At 42.0% G+C, this 21,085-nt stretch overlaps 1 protein-coding gene across 1 annotated transcript in view; it reads right to left on the reverse strand.

Moving 5' to 3' along the window:
- Positions 1-21,085, reverse strand: part of HSD17B12 (hydroxysteroid 17-beta dehydrogenase 12) — a 98,326-nt gene that overhangs the window by 45,092 nt on the left and 32,149 nt on the right. The window contains exons 2-3 of the mRNA XM_064452313.1: positions 11,339-11,385; positions 6,720-6,795 (exon numbers count right to left, since the gene is read on the reverse strand). Coding sequence (XP_064308383.1) covers positions 6,720-6,795; positions 11,339-11,385 — 123 coding nt within the window. The remainder of the gene's footprint in view (positions 1-6,719; positions 6,796-11,338; positions 11,386-21,085) is intronic.

Raw genomic sequence — 21,085 nt, forward strand, 5'->3', positions numbered from 1 at the left:
CTTCAGTGCATCAAAACATGTTCAAAATATTTGAAGCCATTTTGTCAAGTCCAAGAAATACAGGGGAATTTCAAGTATGTCAAGCTGAACCTGGCTCAGATGATGGAAGGCTGCAAACACGTTAATTTACCTTGAAATAGATCACAAAAGGTCAAAATAACTGCCGGATTCAGTTAGTCTTCATGTTAAGCTCAGGAGACTGAACCTTGTCATTTCTGTGCAAGAAAAGTAAGAAGATGATATCCCCTTCCTCCCCGAGTTTGCCTGCATTTCAACATCCTCTGTGAAATGCAAATATTCCTACCTGCCAACTCGAAGACAAAAGGAGGATTTACCGGTGCACAGGGAGGGGTTGAATGCAAGTGACAGGACAGAGATTAAGGGGCAAAGTGCTCCCAGGTAGGAGCAGGCTGAGCATCTCCAGGGAACAGATTTGCCATGGGGGCACTGGCCATTTGTAGTAGTAGGTCCCGGTAACAGCTGAGGCACGAGCACAGTGGTCAGCATCAGGTCTGCTTCAGACCCTCTCTGCTATCTTGTTACCAAGAAAACAGAAGCAAGCTGTAAAACCCACCTGCATAGGAAATGGAGAAGGAACATTTCTGGGTTTGACACCACAACCCATTCCTTTCTTGTACTCACAAATCATGCCAGAGTAGTGAGAACAAGACAGATCCCAAGTCCAAACATGAGAGCTATCAGTGTACAACGTACCTGAAATCTTAGGGTTAGAGAGTAGCTCAAGATGAAACTACCAAGATCAAGTTACTTCAGGAACACTATACACTGAGCTCAGGAAACTCACTGGAATTAGAAAGTCAGCCTCACAGATTTTAACTGCAAAAACATGTATTTTCTTAAAGAACAACATGTTGCACAATCAAATTAAAGTTTTGGACACAAGTTCTTAAACAGTATTAAAGACTTTAAAGACAACGTATTCCAGTTAAACGATCGTCTGTGAACATACATGAGAAAAATAATTCGTTGGTTTGTGTTTGTTTGGTTTGTTGTTGTTTGTGAGGGTTTTTTGGTTGGTTTGTTGGGGTTTTGGGTTTGTTTTTTGCTTGGTTTGGGGTTTTTTGTTTTGTTTTTCCAATCCAAACAATTTATTAGGTGCTGATATTATTACCTGGATGTATGTAATAGTAACAACCACCAACTGTAAAGTAGCAAGTGGAAATTTACTTTTTAAAAAGTTTTGAATTATGTAGTAACTGATGACAAACTCAAAATCTCCCATGTTGCATTTATATGCCCTTACCTACAAGTAAGTAGGTATTTACACTTGAAAGTAGGAACACTACTTAGCCACAACTGGTTCCTCTTACCTCCCACAGTTCATGCACAACTCCACCACCAATCCTGTGAAGCCACCAGCTAGAAACATACACCAAATATGTCTTTTGACAATTTCCCTACAGGCAAGGTCTCTTTAAAGTGTTTTCCCTGCTTGACTGGTTTTCAGTACATTCTTCATATTGCAGCCCCTAGGAAATTAGTTTCTATAGCAAAGTTCTTCTCAAATCTGCTCACAACATACCTATCGGCAGCAGTGCAATAACTGAAGTTTTTCTGCTTGCAAATCCATGGCTCTTAAACCAACTGCTAGCACAGAGCACCTGAGATGTCTTGGACTATACTCATTATCAAATACAGCAAATCTGGGAACCGCCTCATTACATGGTATTCAAATAATTGTCTCTTCACAACAGTTTTCTTTCTGATCCTCCCTGAACCTCTGGAAGTGTTTAGCAACATAATACACAACAGACACTTGAAAAAGGTGCTCGAACAGTGACGTAGCATGAACTAAACTAGAGCAAGGGTTTTGTATAGTCACCCCAGCAGTCAATGTTTGTGTATGAAAACTTGATTAAAAGATCAAATATGTTTCCATAAAACCTATATAATTCCATGCAAAGATGAATCTGAAGAGGAAATTCAACATTTCTTTTCTTCTTCTATCTGTGGCCTATGCTCTGTTTCTTAGGGAACACAAAGCAGAACTTTCCTTTCCCGCCAAATCCTACAACACCTAAGTATTCTGCAAAAAAAAAAAAAAAATCAGCTTTGCAACATGCTTGAAGACACATTGGGAAGTCTTTAACTGCTTCTAATTTGCCACAAAAGATGAGAAGGCTGAGGTACTTAATGCTTTCTTTGCCTCAGTCTTTAACAGTCAGACTGGTCATCCTCGGGGTTGTCAGGCCCCTGTGCTGGGAGATGGAGATAGTGTGCAGAATGAAGTTCCAGTTGTTGAAGAGGTGGCAGTCACTGACCTGCTCCTTCACCTGGATGTTCACAAGTCCATGGGGCCAGATGGGATCCACCCAAGGAAACTGAGGGAGCTGCAGAGGAGCTCACCAAGCCACTCTCCATCATTTAGTAGCAGTCCTGGTCAACCATGGAAGTCCCAGATGACTGGAAGCTAGCGAATGTGACGCCCCTCTACAAGAAGGGTCGGAAGGAGGATCCGGGGAACTACAGGCCTGTCAGCCTGACCTCGGTGCTGGGAAAGGTCATGGAGCAGATCATCTTGAATGCCATTATGCTGCACATGTGGGACAACCAGGGGATCGGGCTCAGCCAGCATGGGTTTATGAAAGGGAGGTCCTGCCTCACTAGCCTGGTCTCCTTCTATGATCAGGCGACCTGCTTAGTGGATGAGGGGAAGGCTGTGGACGTTGCCTACTTGGACTTTAGTAAGGCCTTTGACACTGTCTCCCACAGCATTCTCCTGGAGAAGCTGGCTGCTCTCAGCTTAGACAAGTGCACTCTGCACTGGGTTAAAAACTGGCTGGATGGCCAAGCCCAGAGAGTGGTGGTGAATGGAGTCAAATCCGGTTGGTGGCCAGTCATGAGTGGTGTTCCCCAGGGCTCAGTGTTGGGGCTGGTCCTGTTCAGTATCTCCATTGATGATCTGGATGAGGGGATTGAGTGCACCCTCAGTAAGTTTGCAGATGACACCAAGCTGGGTGGAAGTGTCGATCTGCTGGAGGGCAGGAAGGCCCTACAGAGGGACCTGGACAGACTGGATCATTGGGCCGAGGCCAACTGTATGAGATTCAACAAGGCTAAGTGCCTGGTCCTGCACTTGGGTCACAACAACCCCATGCAACGCCACAGGCTTGGGGAAAAGTGGCTGAAGGAAAAGGACCTGGGGGTGTTGGTTGACAGCCGGCTGAACATGAGCCAGCAGTGTGCTCAGGCGGCCAAGAAGGCCAACAGCGTCCTGACTTGTATCAGGAATAGTGTGGCCAGCAGGAGCAGGGAGGTGATAGTGCCACTGTACTCAGCACTGGTGAAGCTGCACCTCCAATACTGTATTCAGTTTTGGGCCCCTCACTACAAGAAGGACATTGAGGTGCTGGAGTGTGTCCAAAGAAGGGCAACGAAGTTGGTGAAGGGTCTAGAGAAGAAGTGTTATGAGGAGCAGCTGAGCGAGCTGGGGTTGTTTAGCCTGGAGAAGAGGAGGCTGAGGGGAGACCCTATCGCTCTCTACAACTACCTGAAAGGAGGCTGTAGCAAGGTGGGGGTCAGACTCTTCTCCCTAGTAACAAGTGATAGGACGAGAGGAAATGGCCTCAAGCTGCGCCAGGGGAAGTTTAGGTTGGATATTAGGAAAAACTTATTCACTGAAAGGGTTGTCAAGCATTGGAACAGGCTGCCCAGGGAAGTGGTTAAGTCTCCATCCCTGGAGGTATTTAAAAGAATGGTAGATGTGGTGCTTGAGGATATGGTTTAGTGGTGGACTTGGCAGTGACAGGTTAGCAGTTGGACTCGATGATCTTAAAGGTCTTCTCCAACCTTAACGATTCCATGATTCTATAATTAGTCCACTAATTTTCATTGCTCAAACTGAGCCACAAGTTCAGAACATCTGGCCTTCCTATAACATCAGTACAGCCAGTTTAATGTGCAAACACACACAAAAATATCAGATCCAGGTCAGCTGACATTTAACATTCAGAAAGATGTATCCGTACTTCCCTTATGATGGTGCTTATGCAACTTGCATTTTGTACACAGGTATCACTCCTAATATACGTATATTCTAAGAACACAAGAAAATATTCTTCTGAAATAAAATGAACTGATCCTCAAAAGCCTTCTTGTTATTTGAGGCAAAGGACATCTATCCATTCACTAGGATGAGCAGGACTGTGATGAGCCACAATGAGGAAGGAACAGAAAACATGTACGGCTCACACAATTCAAAGAACTGGAATTAGCTAAACAGCCATTCTTCATTAAAGTGATTAAGGGTCATTACTGCAGAGAAACAAGCTCAGGTCAATTTGAAGAACAATTGAGGGACCACCATAAAGAAGTTTAAAGCTACTTTAGGGGCCTGCAAGGGAAACACCCAAGTAGTTACAGCCGTAGGTCTAAAAAAAGCCACCCACCTTATATATGACAACATCTGAACAGGCTGCAGAGACCACATAAGACTGAATACAAGAAAATTCTGTGCAGCTAAAACCTAGCAGGATCTGGAAATGCGACTCAGGCTTGCTTGATTATGCAGACTATCCTAATCCCTCAGCATATGCCACAGTGAACGAGGTATACATTTCAGTAGCTCAGTATTGTCAAAAGAAATGTTCTGAAAACCCAACATGAGTCATCTCATTTCAGAATGGTTTAGGAAAGAAAGCAGAAAAATGTTTGGGTAAGGCCTAACAGTAATTATGTATTACAGGCTGCTCTGCATAGGTGCATGTACCTATTTTTTTAACCTGAAAAACTCCCCAGCAGCTATCATGCAAGTGCTGAAAGCTCAAAGCAGTAAATTTAGCTGTCTTGTCACCATCATGCTTAATTCCCAAGGAGGAAGAGATTTCCAGACTGGTACAGAAAGGGCTATGACCACTTTCAGGAAGCCTGTCACTTCATGCTTCCAGAGCAAGATATTTGTAGATATTTTTATCAGTTACCCTTTTACTTAGCAAGACAACTTTATACAGTATAGTAAGAAACGTGACTGCATACACCCACATATGGAGCAAACTACCATCCAGCTACTACAGCAAACCACCAAAAAGACCACCTTGTGGCAATTTCTGAACATCTTTGCAGAAAGCTTCAGCACTCAGGCAGGTTACCTGACCAGTGATGCTTATGCTGTTTGATTTACACTGTGACTGTATTGACTATCACAGGTACATCCAGAGACCGCGGTGACACCCTTACACACAGGATACTAATGAACAATGCCAACTACTTCAAAACCAGCAGATGATAGGACTTGATGCCACCTTTGCTCTAAGAAGGAATGCTCTCTACCACCTAAACATACACATAGAAAGGAAGACTTTACTGTCTAGAAAACAGTTCCATATGCCATCTTATATTGGACACTAACAATCAGAGACAGCGGCATTCACATCAACAGAACTGTATGCCCTCTGTCTTTCAGTAAACTAGTAAAGCAGTTACAAGTCCTGGAGTCTTTTAGTCATCCTTACATTCCCTAAGTAGCCCCATACAACTTAGTATAGGACAGTTTGTTGGGGTAGACTTACAGATTATGCTTTAAAGTGGTGCCACTAACAAATTTATTAAAAGTTTTAACAAACTCAAGCCAAAATAATACATTTATGACCTCTGAAAGAGAGCAGCTCTTGCAGTTATCTGCATTATATACACAAATAATTTTAGGGAAGTCTAAGCAAGACAAGGGAGGGCAAGACAAAAGCATGATCTTAAATATTTCTTTACCCAACATCATTACGCTGAGAAACCTCCTTTATAATACACAGCTTTTACTCCTGCTTATCAAAAACCTCTACACGCAAGGCTACATTTCTCACTTTATCTTGACATACTCTGCGTAAACTAATAACCTTGAATGAAATCTGCCTTAATAAGAGAGGTATAGATTGCAAGAGGAGTTCTTGTGAATTATGGGTATAACTTTGCTCTGATCAGAAAATGCTCTCTCAGCACAAGACTTGAGGAAGCTTTCTCCTAACTGACCCCACACAAAAATCCATTTTACATTTGTGATTGGAATAATTAAGTTTCTCCCTTATTTTTGCATTACAGCCATTTACTACACACTTACTGAAGAAACAATCCCTCATACAGGTTCTTAAACACATTAACTCATTCCCTATATTCCTATGGCTATGCACACTTATCACCCCCAAAAAAGCTTACAGCTCTCTAATCTGATCTTTGAGTAGTTTATCCAAACAAAATAAAAGAAGGGGGAGGAGGGGGAAGCTTCCTACAAGAAACTGTATTACCAGGTATGCAAGTGAGTAACAAAGAACATGTTTTCAACAGCTTTGAGTTACAGAGAAACAACCCTTATGGCTGAAGCCCATGAAATCAAACTTGCTTCAAGCTGAGGGAATATTCAGATGAACTAACACCTAACATGTTTTTCTCCATATTTTGATTTTAGACAGCTAATATGGGGATAGGTGGTATTTTGGTCTGACCTGGTAAGCTGTTCTTACAGAAGACTTAAAGTTTTAGAAGTACTTATTCCAGAATTAAGCTCTATTGTTCTCAGAAGTTAAATATGAACAGCTGTAAAATTAATCTGCAAGGCCTTTACCACTTACATCTGTAACATTTCCACTTTGCACAAGAGCAAACCTTTTTCCAAATTAAAGCTGTATATATTAGCTTGTATGAAATTCATGTGCAATTGCATTTATTTGTAAGCATGCCTGTGAAGTTTAGGGAAGAAGTTTTCAACTCACGTATTTCACTAGCAACCTGGTCCAGTTTTTCTTTTGACCTACTGATCAGAGCCACTTTCATTCCACGTCTTGCTAACTGCAAGAAAACAAAAACAGTAGACATAAGAACAAACATAAATCACTTTCAAGTTAGTATCCTAATTAAAGGAATTGCATAATTAGTCAAACATCACAACAATATATGACCAGCAAGTTTAAAAACAAAAACAAAACAAAACAAAAAAAAAAACAAACAAAAAAAAAACACCAAAAAAACCACCACCAAACCAAACCAAAAAACACCGCACAATTTTAAAGAGACATGAAGGGGTAAACCAGCACAAATACTTTCATGCTACTTCTTACTTGATTCCCTTCAAGATAAATGTATTATCTTCTCAGTCATCCAATACTGGTGCATAGGCACATTTATAAAATAGAAAACCAACAGCAGATACTTTACACAACTTTCACACCCCCTCTGCAAGTCAGAGCAAAGAACTTATTACCCATAATTAAGTTTAACATGCAAGTTAAGATATCCATGGTCACTTGAACAATGATGTTGCAACACTCAATACTTGTTTCCTTTAGTTAGACTCCACTCTTACTTTGTACTTATCATGGGTGTAAAGGTTAATTTACTCATGCAGTTTTTTTAGGGAAGCTGTGTAACTTAAGGTGTGGCCAGAGCATATCCTTGTCATCAAATCAGACCTACTGCTGCAGGTTCGTTGTGTGATCTAACAACTCAGTTTAAAACTGTCTGCAGGAAGACAGCTATGTATCTAGATTACTGTGCAATGAAAACAGTATTTATGACTACTCTAAGTCCCTGTTACAGAGAAAAGTTAAAACAATATATCCAGAGTTCATAGTAACTCTACCCTTCAGACACTTAACACCTCCATACCAAAAACAGGTAAGTTCTTATTGCTCCAGTAAAACTCCTTCACTCTCTTTGGAAGCAAATGAGAGTAAGTCTTAAATAAAATCTTTTAAAAAAACCACAGCATAGTATATCAACATCTTAAAGTGACTTAACCTCATTTATCTTTCTAGCAGAAGTAGGCAAACCAAGAAAGCTTCTTTCAGAGACAAGTATGACAAAGTTCATCAGCAAATGCCGTGCTTCACGCCCATGTATGATCTCTAAGCACAAGAAATCTCATACAAGATTTCTCATGAGCTGAGAGTGAGGTGCAATGAAAATGAGGTCACTCACATTAGGAACTGCAACAAACCACCACCAAGTTCAGGCTTATGCGTAACTTATGCTTTCTAGTCAAGGAAATGGTCTAGTATTATAAGGATGATTGTCTAAAAGGGATTAACACATCCACCTCCAGATAAGCACCTGGCCTGCTGGAATAAACTTTTCATAAAGCCAAGCAGAAGGCTTGGAGGGCAAGAGGGAGAACGGAATAACATAGCATTCTCTCATTCTACAGGATCAAGGCGACAAAGGCAAATGCTTTACCTGAAAGTATCTCATCCTGTGACACCAAGGACAACCTGAAAGTAGTCTACTCAGAGTCTGAAATAGCTGTGGTCACATGGGGCAAAAAGCCACAGAGATGTTCCTCATGGGTGCAAGCTCCAGACCATTAACACACAGTTTGCTTTCTTTCAGCAGTCATAACCTCTGGGCTCGCAGATTGCTTAAGTAGGTACCTGAGCTTTACCAAAAAATATTGAGCTGTACTTGTCTCAAAAGCCGAAGAAATAAAGCCATGCTAATGTACCCAGTTAGTGGAACCTCAGCATATTTAGAGAACTTCCACCACAAGAGTGAGCTTGAAAGAAACTGCTGCTATGTTGACACTAAAGGGACACGCTCTGAGAAGCACATAAATCTGGAAATGGAAACCCATTTGCAAGAAAACCAGATCAGTTTCTGCTGAGCACCCTGAATTCACTGGTAGAGGCCTAGTGAGTTGAAAAGAACCACAATAGTCCAAAGAGCAATAATGATCCTCTGAGATCCCAGTAGCTAATTAAGTTTTTATATAAGGGACAAGGAAGACCCAGTTGCTTTGTAGGCATTACCGTAACGTATAATACGTCATTATACTTGGATCTTTGGCCAGTGTCCCTAGGATCATGAAAAGGCTGAATGAGAGGACCTTAAAACTGACTACAAAAACTCACCCAGAGTAGCAAACATTGGAAAGATGCTCTTGTAGCCTAAGGACCGATGGAAGCAAGGGTCGCCATTCTAACAGAGTTGGTGGATAAAGGTGTCCGATTTCCTTAAATTCCATGTTAGTAAGTACTGCATTTTCCACTTTAGTAGCAAAACACAGCTGCTGTTAAAGCCCTTTCTCTCCAAGACGGACAGGAATGTCATTGACAGCCCACCAAAGCAGAGTCAAAGCTCTTGTTAAAGGAGGTATGCCAAGAGGATCTACAAAAAGCAATACTAAGCAGACGTGCATTAGCAGAGTACCGCAGAGTACACAATGGGATCACAACCTCTAGTTTATCAGTAGCATACAAATACATGTGAGATTAAATTTAACTCATGATTTGTAAAAGCTAACAGCAGACACTGAGAGGGGCAAGACATAGCAATTCCTGACTATATCCTTCTCTTTAAGAACAACAACAACAAAAAAACCCCACCAAAACGACAAGCAAAAAAAAAGTGTGCTGCTTTGGAATCAAAGACAGGGCAAGCATTACACAAACGGAATAAAACTTTCCTTTACTATGGCATTACCTTTTGTGAAGGGATGGCCTAGTGATAAAAAGGATCAGTGTTGACTAAAAATAAAGATCTTAATACTGCAGGAGTAAAAAGTGTAAAATCAGCTCTTTGCTTGGAAAACAAGGAAAGTAACCAACAGAGCAGAGTACAACCAGAGAATCCACAAACTTGTAACATTTTTCCATCACTTACTGGTGACCACATCAAACTTTCAAAGCAGTGATTCTCAACACACCATTACACTTCTCACCCCAACTCCTCCAAAGAGAAGAAGTAATCTGCATGATTATAACCATAGCCATCAGTGCCCAGGCAGCTATATGCCACTGGCTTTTATAGTAAGCTGTTGGGAATTTCTAGTATAAAGTCAAGCCTCTGCTGGCAGTCTTATGAAGACACCTCTAGAGTTAACCGAAAGATTGAGAAGTCTTTTTGGTTATTCCACATTTCACCCTGCATTCACATTGACTTCAAGTATTCTTCATCCATGTAAACTGTCAAAGGATAGACGTGTTTTATTATAAATAAATAACAACAATAAATTTTTTAAAATAGAAATATGTTTTATTCTATAGCCCAAGAATGAATATTTGTACCCTTTGGAGTGCTTTTGGGGTGCCCCGTGCCTATGGCAGAGAAGCTGAAACAGTCAAGGGTTTCCCAGCAGGATCTCATACTTGTGATCAGCTTTCCTAATAGGCGTCAATGCACAGCACACATTTGTGTTTGAAGGCAGACTGGTTTTCAGAGACATCAGCAGAGCATAAAGCAAGCTGTAGTTTCACTCATCCAATAACATAACATAGCTCCTGAAAGTAATCTCCCATGATGTTCCAACTGTTTCTCCCACACCAAAGAGCTTCCTCCTGACAGCCCTGTGCTATGCTATGGGGCACATGTGTCCTGTTTAACCTGGGCACAATGGCCTCCTTCCACTTGCTCTAGGCAGTTAAATTTAAGTGTTGCATCATTTGCTTCAGTGCCATGTAACTGGGATATTTGGCACGTATGAGCTGTCAGCTCTACGCCAGAACCAGGCGCTGTTGGCATCAGGCTTGATTCCCTTTGCAGCCAACTCCCCCTGTCTTGACCCAGTAGGACGACATACTACTTTCTGCAAAGCAGAAAAGAATTTGGGGGCTAGGGGTGCAGGCAGCAGGGCACACAAGGACTGAAGGGAAATCTGAAGGGCAAAGACCACCCATAAAGATGAACACTACTTTCCCCATGGGCTCTGCAGAAGAAAAATTCCAGAAAAACAATCACTCACTGCTGATCTCCTCACACAAAGTCATGCTGGTATTTCAGAGAATGCAAAAATTAGTAGAGACAGGCTCACTTTGGTACTGATGCTGGAGTTAAAAGTTATTTTTGCTATAAATTGCTGTAGTCAGCACTATTTGTCATGATGTTCTCTGGGCTTATAGGCTAAATTGACCCATTCTAACAGGTACTCTCTGTCTTAAGCAATACATTCCAGTACCATAGCTGGAGCCCACATATCCATAAAGAGCAAAAGTACAGTAAGAGATAGAGTTAAAACCCAGCTTCAGACACTTCACAAACTACAGCGAATAACTGGAAGATACTGCAGACAGCTAGAAATGCCATTTAGTCAGTGCCTGCAAATACCAAAATGAAATACCAAGAGTTGAGAACGTTAAAATAATCATAACAACTAAATAAGTTAAAAATAAAAACTGAAGGACAAGGTAAGGGCTGAAAACAGAATTTACAAATAAAGGAAAAGAACAAAAAGGAATACAACTTTTGGCTGGTCACCTGAAGGAGGCAAGGCAAGAAACCTCTTTCTTCACAGGGATCTATGTTAAGAGAAGGTGAAGAGATATGACCTGCTGCTTGACAGAGTTGAGACAGCGTGACATCTTGCCAAGGACCAAGATAGACTTGAAGTTAAAAGAATTCTTACCTCTTCTGCATAGGCTTTTCCAATCCCATCAGTAGCTCCTGTGACCACTGCAAAAGACAGATATACATTAGTTGTTTCACAGAAATAACTGCAATGGGTATTTATTAGTAGGCCATTAAATGCTCATTCCAGCCAAGAGACAGATCAAAGCTCCTGGAATATGTGTACAATTTAAGTCTCTTAGGAAATTCGCACTAAAATCTTTCCACATGTAAGAAAGGAAAGGAAGAGAAGGAGTGATGAGCCTAACAGTTATTTTAAGAATCATGTTTGGTACCCCTTCTCATGCCAGTCCTCTCACCCACTGCACTGCTTCAGAAGCTTTGCAGACTAAGAGAGATTTCTAAGTTATTTAACTAAAAAAAAAGCTCAGTTATGACCATTAAACCAGCTCTCAATTTAGTTTTAAGTATACAGTAAAACAAAAAAATATCTTAAAGCCTGTAAGCATCCAATAAAATAAACATTTTAGGACATGGGCAACAGGTCTCTGTTAGTGACTCTCCAGTAGATTTCAGACGCCTGTGACCATTGTGCTTGCCAGCAGCGAGTATGAGTGTCTGATGCAGCCACCAGTTGCAATCTGGACTTCTAGAGCTGAAACTCTCACCCATTGGGATCTGTGTCAAGCCTCAAGTCTTTCTAGGATTCTTTTCCACATGCTGAGAAACTCTGAGTGACTCAACATGCCATTAGTTTGACAGATTATTCCAGGGCTCTTACCACACCAGTGGCTGATCATCTCAGTTTGCTCACTAAATAGCAACTTCTCCATCCATAATCTGCTTCTCCAACTACTTTTTAAGCAAGCACATTCAGCACCACTTCCTTTTTCTCTCAGGTCTTCTTTCTTAAACCCAATGACTACACCTCAGCATCCTTACTCTTTTAGCTCTCCACTCATTCAGATGAATGAGTGCCACGCTCTCACTCTCCAAGTGGCTACAGAATATACTGGATTTTTCTGTTTGTCCCCATGTCATATCAGAACAGCTTGGTTTGTGCTTCCACTGTTTATCCCTGAACATAGGCACGTCCAAATAACTGGGCTTGTTTAATATTTCAGAAAACAGCTAAGAGTGTTGGTTCACCTCTCAGGCCAACCTCTACTTGAGGGAATCTCACAGCAGAGGTGCTGTCTGGCACTGGGATTCAGCAATAACTTCCCTTCAGGGGACTAGAAGGAGACACGTTTGCGTGTCCCTAAATTGGAGACACATATATTTGACAGATGGACCACTCAGTGGATAAGGAATTGGCTAGATGGTTGCACTCAAAGAGTTGCAGTCAACAGCTCGATATCCAAGTGGAGACCAATGACAAGTGGCATTCCTCAGGGCTTGGTATTGGGACAGACACTGTTTAACATCTTTGTTGGTGACATGGGCAGTGGGATCGAATGCACTGCTGAGTGGTGTGGTCAACATGCTGGAAGGAAGGCATACCATCCAGCGGGCTTGAGAGGTGGGCCCGTGTGAACCTCATGAAGTTGTACAAGGCCAAATGCAAGGTCCTGAACCTGGATTGGGGCAACCCCCGATATCAATACAGGCTAGGGGATGAAGGGATTGAGAGCAGCCCTGTGGAGAAGGACTTGGGGGTACTGGTGGATGAAAAGCTGGACATGAGCCGGCAATGTGCACTAACAGCCCAGAAGGCCAACCGTATCTTGGGCTGTATCAAAAGCAGCGTGGCCAGCAGGTCGAGGGAGGGGATTCTGCAGATCTACTCCACTTTGGTGAGGGCCCACCTGGAGTGCTGTGTCCAGCTCTGGGGTCCTCAACACAGGAAAGACATGGACCTGTTGGAGCAGGTCCAGAGGAGGGCCACAAAAATGGGAGGGGTGTAACAGCTCTCCTGTGAAGAAACACTGAGAGAGTTGGGGTTTTTGGGCCTGGAGAAGAGAAGGCTGCAGGGAGACTTTATTGCAGCCTTTGAGTACCATAAGGGGGCCTACAAGAAAGCTGGAGAGGAACTTTTTACAAGGGCATGTAGTGACAGGACAAGGGGTAATAGCTTTAAACTGAAAGAGGATAGATTTAGATTAGATATAAGGAATAAATTCTTCACTATGAGGGTGGTGAGACACTGGAACAGGTTGCCCAAAGAAGTTGAGGACATCCTGTGCCTAGAAGTGTTCCAAGGCCAGGTTGGATGGCGATTTGAGCAACCTGGTCTAGTGGAAGGTGTCCCTGCCCATGGCAGGGTGGATGGAACAAGATAATCTTTAAGGTCCCTTCCAGCCCAAACCATTCTATGATTTAAGTAGTCACTGCTTGCAGATCACCCATAACAGCTAGCATGCAAACAGCAGCCAGAATATTTGTGTTTGAGTAACAACATCTAGGAAATGCAGTAACCATTTCAGTTTCTGTGCCTGCTAGCTATAAACAAGTGGACATAATAAACTATGAAGCCGCCAAAGGTCCTGTGTGAGCCTGAATGGCCAGCCCACAGGGCAATAACAGGCTAAGAATGAAAGGTCCAGTCATGCCCCTGACTCAAGCTAGATTTACAGATAACCATAGATGAAATGAAGGTACATACACACATATTTAAGCCTTGAAACCAGGGACGGTATATTTGAAAGATGCCATAGCTCCAGTGTGATAAGGATATGCAGAACTATACTGTTAGCGTACTAACCTAACACATACTGCACACGCAGGATGCTCTGACTAGTAAATGGAGTCCTAGCTGCTGCACTGTCAGCCCAGTGAATTTTATTGAGAAAGCCAAGCGTCTGTGTCACAGTTTTGCCACTTCCTATCCAGCCACAACTACAGAAGTGTGAGTAACCGTTTTGTTACAGAAACAAATCCACATATAGAAAGGTTGAGCAAGGGTCCAAATGATAAAAAAAGCAGACCTTGGGAAAGAAGTCAAGAACGCATTCCCAGGAGCCCACTTGCCTGCAACCAGACTTGTACCAATATTGTTACCCATTTAGCCAGGCAGCGTTAGAGTCCTGAAGGATGGCACCATCCCTCTAGTTCAAGGACTAACAAGCTTCAGTTTCAGCCTTGCTGATCTTGGGTTTCACATTATGCATTATCACACAATTCATATTGCTTCAGCAAAACATTGAAATAAACAAGAGCACAGTGAAAACCTGCACCAGTACCACTCCCCATCAGGCTTACAACAGTAGTCGGACATGTTCTAAGTTGACCCAATCTGGAAAACATTCAACTTCAGTAAATCAGTGAAAGGGGTTGTTTCCTTCATTATAGTATGTGAGGTACCTAAAGAACAACCAATCCTTGTAACGTTTACAGATTGTTTCTCCTCCTTTCAACTCAAAATTCATGGACTTAATGGTTTTATTCCCAGATAACAAGCTCAGTATTTTAAAATACTGTTTTCTGACACTGCAAGTAGTTCAGCTTCTAGCAACTACAGCTGAGAATGCATGATCTGTAAGGTAGAACTCAAAAAAAAAAAAGCATCTGTAGCACTTTAAAGGCCTAGTAAAGTGCAAGTACCATTTCAGTCAAGGATATTTACTTCATTTATTTGAGCCATTGCTTAGGTAAATTGCAATAGAATCAGCAGGAGCATGAGACTTAAGAAGCTGAAGATCAGGGATTTCTAACTGAAGTAGGAGTAACAGGATGGTTCCTCCCTTTTTAGGTCCTACTTCAAATTAAAATAACCTATAGTCTAGAGGTTAAAGTACCCTCCAAAACAAAACTTGAGAAATTTAAACAAATATGATATAAATAAATTATTTAAAATATTACAAAATCCCACCAGGGAAGAAAAAAGTACTTGAGCTATCACCTACATAAAGAGGCACCTAGCTGATACACATTATTGTTTTGCTTCTGCAGCTAAAGGCATAGGCATTAGAATAAAGTACACAGCTAGTTTTTCTTAGCAATAAGGGAAATCCTCTTCTCACAAGAAGGCACTAATACCATCATTTTATTAGTGGCTCCCCTTTGAGAAAGGTCACTTTGTCTCCTACTCTGTGCTCCCACACCATCTTGAAGAACACACAGTACAAGGACTGCTTTCCAAAATACAACCTAAAAAACACCTTTTTTCAGGCCGCACTTCTCTTCCTAAGGCCCTTCAAGAGCAGCCTCCTGGCTCAGCTCTCACCCATTCTAAGCAAATGGATTTCTCATCAACAGCTGCACTGGTGCAGAGGCCATCGAGGTCGGCACTAGAGGACTGCAATGGGAAACATGCACTAATACAGACTTGTCCTGCTGCTGACCAGTAGCACCCAGTTCAGCCAGGGAACTGCAGTTATTGCCAATTTATGGGATCCTAGTGAGCAGTTTGGTGGGTCAGAAAGGCTGCCCAGACAGATACCTGCCAGAGCAGAAAGCCAATACTTAGACCTTAGATTGTAAAAGCAAGGAAAAGAGGTGAGGCAAAGGCAATTGACTGCACCAACATCACAAGAGTCAAGATTCAGCCACCTTATCTTCCTCCATGTTTTGGATTACTTGAAGTGCCTATGCTATGGGGAAGTGGAAAGTAATAAAAAAGAGGCTTTGGTAAGACTTGTGCATTAGCAAGGCACTTATAATTTTCATATTGATTAGGTTCATCTCTAGTTTCCACTCTGGAGCAGAGCATTGCAGTTTTAACCACTACAAAGCTGTGCCAGTTTAACTAAATTTTTACTATCAACTTGATATGCTGAAGCTAGTTTAACTCCCAAGTGTGGAGTTAAACAGTCTACAGACTGCCACCCAACAAAAGTTACAAACTGACTGCATTTGGCAGAGCTTAAAGAAGGCAAAGCAAGTAGGGTAGGCATAAGTTATTGTCTGCACAGGAAAGCTGCACCAGCTTGTAAGTGTGATTATACACATTTACTCAGCAGTCAGACTAACTGTAGTAGCTTCCCACTTCAGCCATCTGCCGTCTCCAGAAGAGAAGTGAGAAGAGTGCCCAGGCAGCTTGTGTGTGAGACCACCAAATGAAAGTTTGCATGAATGGAAGCTTGTATTGAAGCACTGGCTGATTTTAGGCAAAGAAGTCAACATCCACCTTTCCCTGACTTTTGGGCTGTAGAGGAAAAGGGGAGGAAAAATAAAGAAAGGTATCCAGTAACATGACGTACTCTAAAAACAGCTCACTCTTAATAAATCAGTATATGCACTCCTACTGGGCTGGAGGTGTTCTACCCCAGGAAGTTACCACTAGCCAGGGTTCAGCAGCTCTGGACACAAGGTATTTCAAAAAAATAGTCAGAATGCATCCAGAAGAGATTCCCGTCTCAAGACATGGTTTTTTGAAACTAGCATATGTGTAAGTACAGAGCTGACACGTGCAAGACTACAACATCTCTTCTCAGTTCTGAAAAACCTGCCCAAAGACTCCTGCTCCAAGTCACAGAGCCTGCACAGCCTGGCTCTAGTGAGTCCAGCACACTGAAAGGAACATCTCTAGCTCTTCTATGTAATGACACTTTCTTGACTGGGTAAAACTGGCATAATCATTATAATGGGTTACAGATGTATGCATGGGTTTTATCCTCTAGTCCCAGCTTTCATTTCAAGTTGTGTATGAACAGTTTTATATTCCAACTGACCCTATACTGTTCAAAATGGTAGACAAGAAGTGGGAAAGCTGGTAAAACACTTAAAACCACCACTCAAGCTAGCTATTAGTGTAGAATACAGAATTATAAGTGACTGAAGCCACCAATGCCTTGGTTACAGCCTTACTAAAGAGTAAGTAAGCAAAGAGAAACTTCCAGTGTAGCATCAAGGTCTCCAAACAAAGAAAACAGTATAGGGCATCATCTGCTCACACTGCTGGAGGAGGTTATGCCAGGCATGGGCTGTAGATCTTTCAGCTGCCATTGCATATATACAAGTCAACTGCACAAGAACTCAGATCAGCAATTAAATTTTTAATTACAGTATTATCCTTTACACATCATGCACTCATTTCCATAGATCACCAAAATCTCCACCTTAGGACAGTATAGTGCCTTTGTCCTAAGGACTGTGCCAGAATTTTGCTTCCTATATTGGGGGGGGGCAGGGAGAAAAAACCCTTTTCAACCTCTGCTTTGAGTTTACTTGTACACCTTTGACCTCTTACAATGATCTCTTCAGTTTAAGATACAGGAACACAGGAATCCACCATAGCAGGTACACAAGAATCCAACACATCCTCTACTACTGGACTAGTTATTGTTAGATGCAACTCACTAATTCTCTAAACCTTCAATACCACCTGGTCACTTCACTTCCTAATGTTTCATATGATGCGTTTCACAGCTTTTGTCACATACACAGCAGACATGATGCAGTTCATAAGCATTGGCATCATTTCCTGTCCAGTACCAAACTCAAGGCAACCCTTGACAAGCACAGGGCAAAGTTAAATGACCTCAGCAGTTAGTGAGATGCATGCTCTTGCACTAAAAGGGAACAGTGTTCTGTTATTAAAAAAAAAAAAAGCCATAGACCAAGCCCATGAAACATGTTGCGTAACCAACCAGTAACCTCAGAAGAGAAACATGCCCCGTGGTACGTGACTTTAGGGGCTAAAAAAAGTAGACTCTTCTCCAGAAGGCTTACAGAGGCGTGAATATGCAAATGCTTCCAACAGCACCTGCATCCTTCAGAAATCCCACAGCCCATGGCTAAACAGGCACAGGATAAGGTACCACCAACAGTGCAGGGAGCTCACATGTTCTTTCTGCTTTGAAGAAGTAAGAGCCACTGCCTTCCCAAATAAGAGGTCACCTAGAAAACATCCACCAGCTCCTAAGAGGTATACTGGATAAACATCACCTGCTGTTGAAAAGGGGACTACCATTCTACAGCCAGGCAAAAGCAGAGCCCAGCAGACCAAGGCAGTTTGTTTTGCGAATGTAGTGAATATGAAGGCCCAGAAAGAAAGTTTTTACCTGCTTCTTGTGCAGCCAGGACATCTTAAAACAAAAGCAAAGAATGGTGCAGTAAAGCACGAGGCAGGCATGTAGAAATCATCTCATCTCACGATGGGAGCAAGGACCAGCATTGACAGAGGGAGAGGGAGCAACAGCAAGCACAGAAAATTCTACTGTGGTTCTGCAGAGCAATCACGCTGAAACAAGGTTATAGATTTGTGACTCCCCAATTCAAGGTTAGGCTACAGTGAAGACAAAGCTTAAAGAGATCAAGCCTGCCTTCAGATACAAACACACATTTTCCATGGCAAAATAAGCGTTTGAGATGCCTTGTGGAGATAAAGCATGGCATACTTTTATCCATGTTGCTGCTAGCAAACAGCACCAGGCATACTCCTTGCACTGCTTTGACTACCTGCACAATGAAGCTAACAACTATTATGCATGTTCTCTACTAGCCTCTTCAAACTACAAATTCATTTCAGTTCAGCCATTTTCCTGTTTCCATTAAGAAAAGCATGAGTCTTTAGATAGTCTTTCAAAGTACTGCAGATACACTCATGCACGTCTACCTAGGAAGAACTCAAGCCACTAACAATGTTATTCCCCCTAGAAAGATGTGGGTCCAGATGTGGGAATACCTATACTCTTTCTGCCAAAAAATTAAGCTAACAAAGAGATCTTGTGGAGGGCAGCTCAGCTACATTTCTCATCCCGAGGGGTATTAAATTTTGTTGCCAAAATGGCCACTGCAGAGCTAGTCTCTCAGCTACATCCTCCATTCACACAGAAGAGCCATCCCTGTCCTGCAAGACTGAATCCAGATATGAGTGAGGGTCTGTCACAGCACAGCACCCAGCTGTAGCAGACATCCACACAAAGAACAAACTAGGAACCTATCATGTCTTGTTAAAGCAATATAGTTGAAAGAAACTTCATAGCAAAGCTAACCTTAGCCTAGGTTTAAAGCATAACACAAATAACCAAAGACTCAAGATTCTTCTGCTACGAAACACAGAGGTTATATTAAGAATATGACAGCTCCTGGGGAAAACAAAAGCTGGCACTGGGAGGAAAGACTATCCCTGCTTGGCATCAAGCAGTGCTTCATTTATTACAGATTTATATAAATCACTGGCACTTGACCAATACCAAGCTTCTAGATTATCTCCAGCCAACAAAAGTACTTTAGTCTGTGCTAGTTAAAAATACTCTACTTTTTGTCCTCAGCTTGCTAGGAACAGCTATTTTTAGTAAGAGCCCAATCAACCTTATCAAAATCATGCATCAAAAATAGACTGGAGAAACACTGGAAGCAAATACTATTTTTAGCTGCTCTGTCTATCCCTGCCATTACCCACAAATTCTGACTGCACAGACCATGCACAAGTCCTTAGTTATTCTAGGCAGATCCTTGTCGTGACCCTTTTTTTCCCTGAACACCTGAATACAGAAAACACTCGATTGATTAAAGATTAATACAACCGCAAACCGTGACAGCTGCCTTTCGTCTGAGTGCTTTTGGGGAGAGGGAGAATATGGGATGACAGAGAGCTTGCATCAGTATTCCTCTTGGGGATCTATTACATGGAAAGAAAATTGCTATTTCAATTCCCTTTTGTTGCTAAAAATAGCAGCCCACAACTGATTCAAGCAAACAGGGCACCAGCTTAGCAATGCCAAATTTAGAAACCACTGAAGTCCCAAAGAGTGAACGCTAATGCAGTCTAACACATGCCAGCTCATATTTAACAAAGAACAAAGAAGATAAGCATGCCGGCTGCAAGTTAATAAGACAGCAGTAACTCCCTGCATTTTTATTAAATAAAAACAGAAAACTCAGTGCAAAAATAAGACAAACTTCACTTCTATTCTGAATTTAACTTGCTGAAACAGGAAGCCTCATCAGAAAGATCATCTGTACTGAAGATGACGTCCTGGAAATTATGTATATTTTTTTCATACGAAGGGGGTTTTTTTCTGCACAAAGGAGCTAACACCTAATGGTCAGGCTTAGAAAAGACAGGCTACAGAAAGAGGTTCAATTCCCAGAATCAAACACTTACTTGGTAACAGCTTGTGTCTAGGAGCTTGGATTGTGGGTAGAGAAATATTCTATAAATATCGCAGCACTAACAAAATTTCCATTTCATCCAGAACTAAAGCAAGAAAGGGTTTTGGTCAGTACTCTCTCAGGATTTCTTTAGACTTGAGAGCTAGAAGCAATCTAAAAATCCCAACAAGAAAACCATACAGAAGAGTTCATGAAAGTCACCGGCAATGTTTATGCCGTATCAGTTCCAATTGCCTCTATAAGAGCTCTCCCAGTTCTGGGGTGACCTTCCTTCACCTGCTCACATTCAAATCTTTGCCATGAGGTCTTTTTCTCCTGTTAGTCATGGGCTGCAATGTTATGGATATGGGAGTCCGGGAGGAAAGGGGGAACTTTGTCATCCTGTCTCCTGCATTCAGAAGCCACCACCCCATCCTGTTACAAATTTAAGACCTTTGCTACTTTCAAGGCTTTTGATCCAGAAACTGTCAGGTGACTCCAAGAGTACCCTGACATCTGCAATAGTGAGGATGTTGCTCAGATGATCTGCTCAGGTCTGAGTTAAGTGTACACAAAAACTCCTGCTGCCTTGTGCTCATTAAGACATTACCAGAAGAGTTGCTTTACTGCATAGTATTAATATTCAGCAAAAACAAAGTCTTACGTGTTCGTCATTGTGAAACATGTGATAGATGCTGACTGTCACTGCAAGCATGACCAGGCCAAGAAAGCACATGCATGGAAGTCATTAAAGTACCATCTCTGGTTCTTCCTGCCTGTAGGAGAGGGTGAACCCAACAGGAAAATTTTGAAAATCAGATAGCTC

Source organism: Phalacrocorax carbo, chromosome 5 (assembly GCF_963921805.1).
Source record: "Phalacrocorax carbo chromosome 5, bPhaCar2.1, whole genome shotgun sequence".
Lineage (NCBI taxonomy): Eukaryota > Metazoa > Chordata > Aves > Suliformes > Phalacrocoracidae > Phalacrocorax > Phalacrocorax carbo.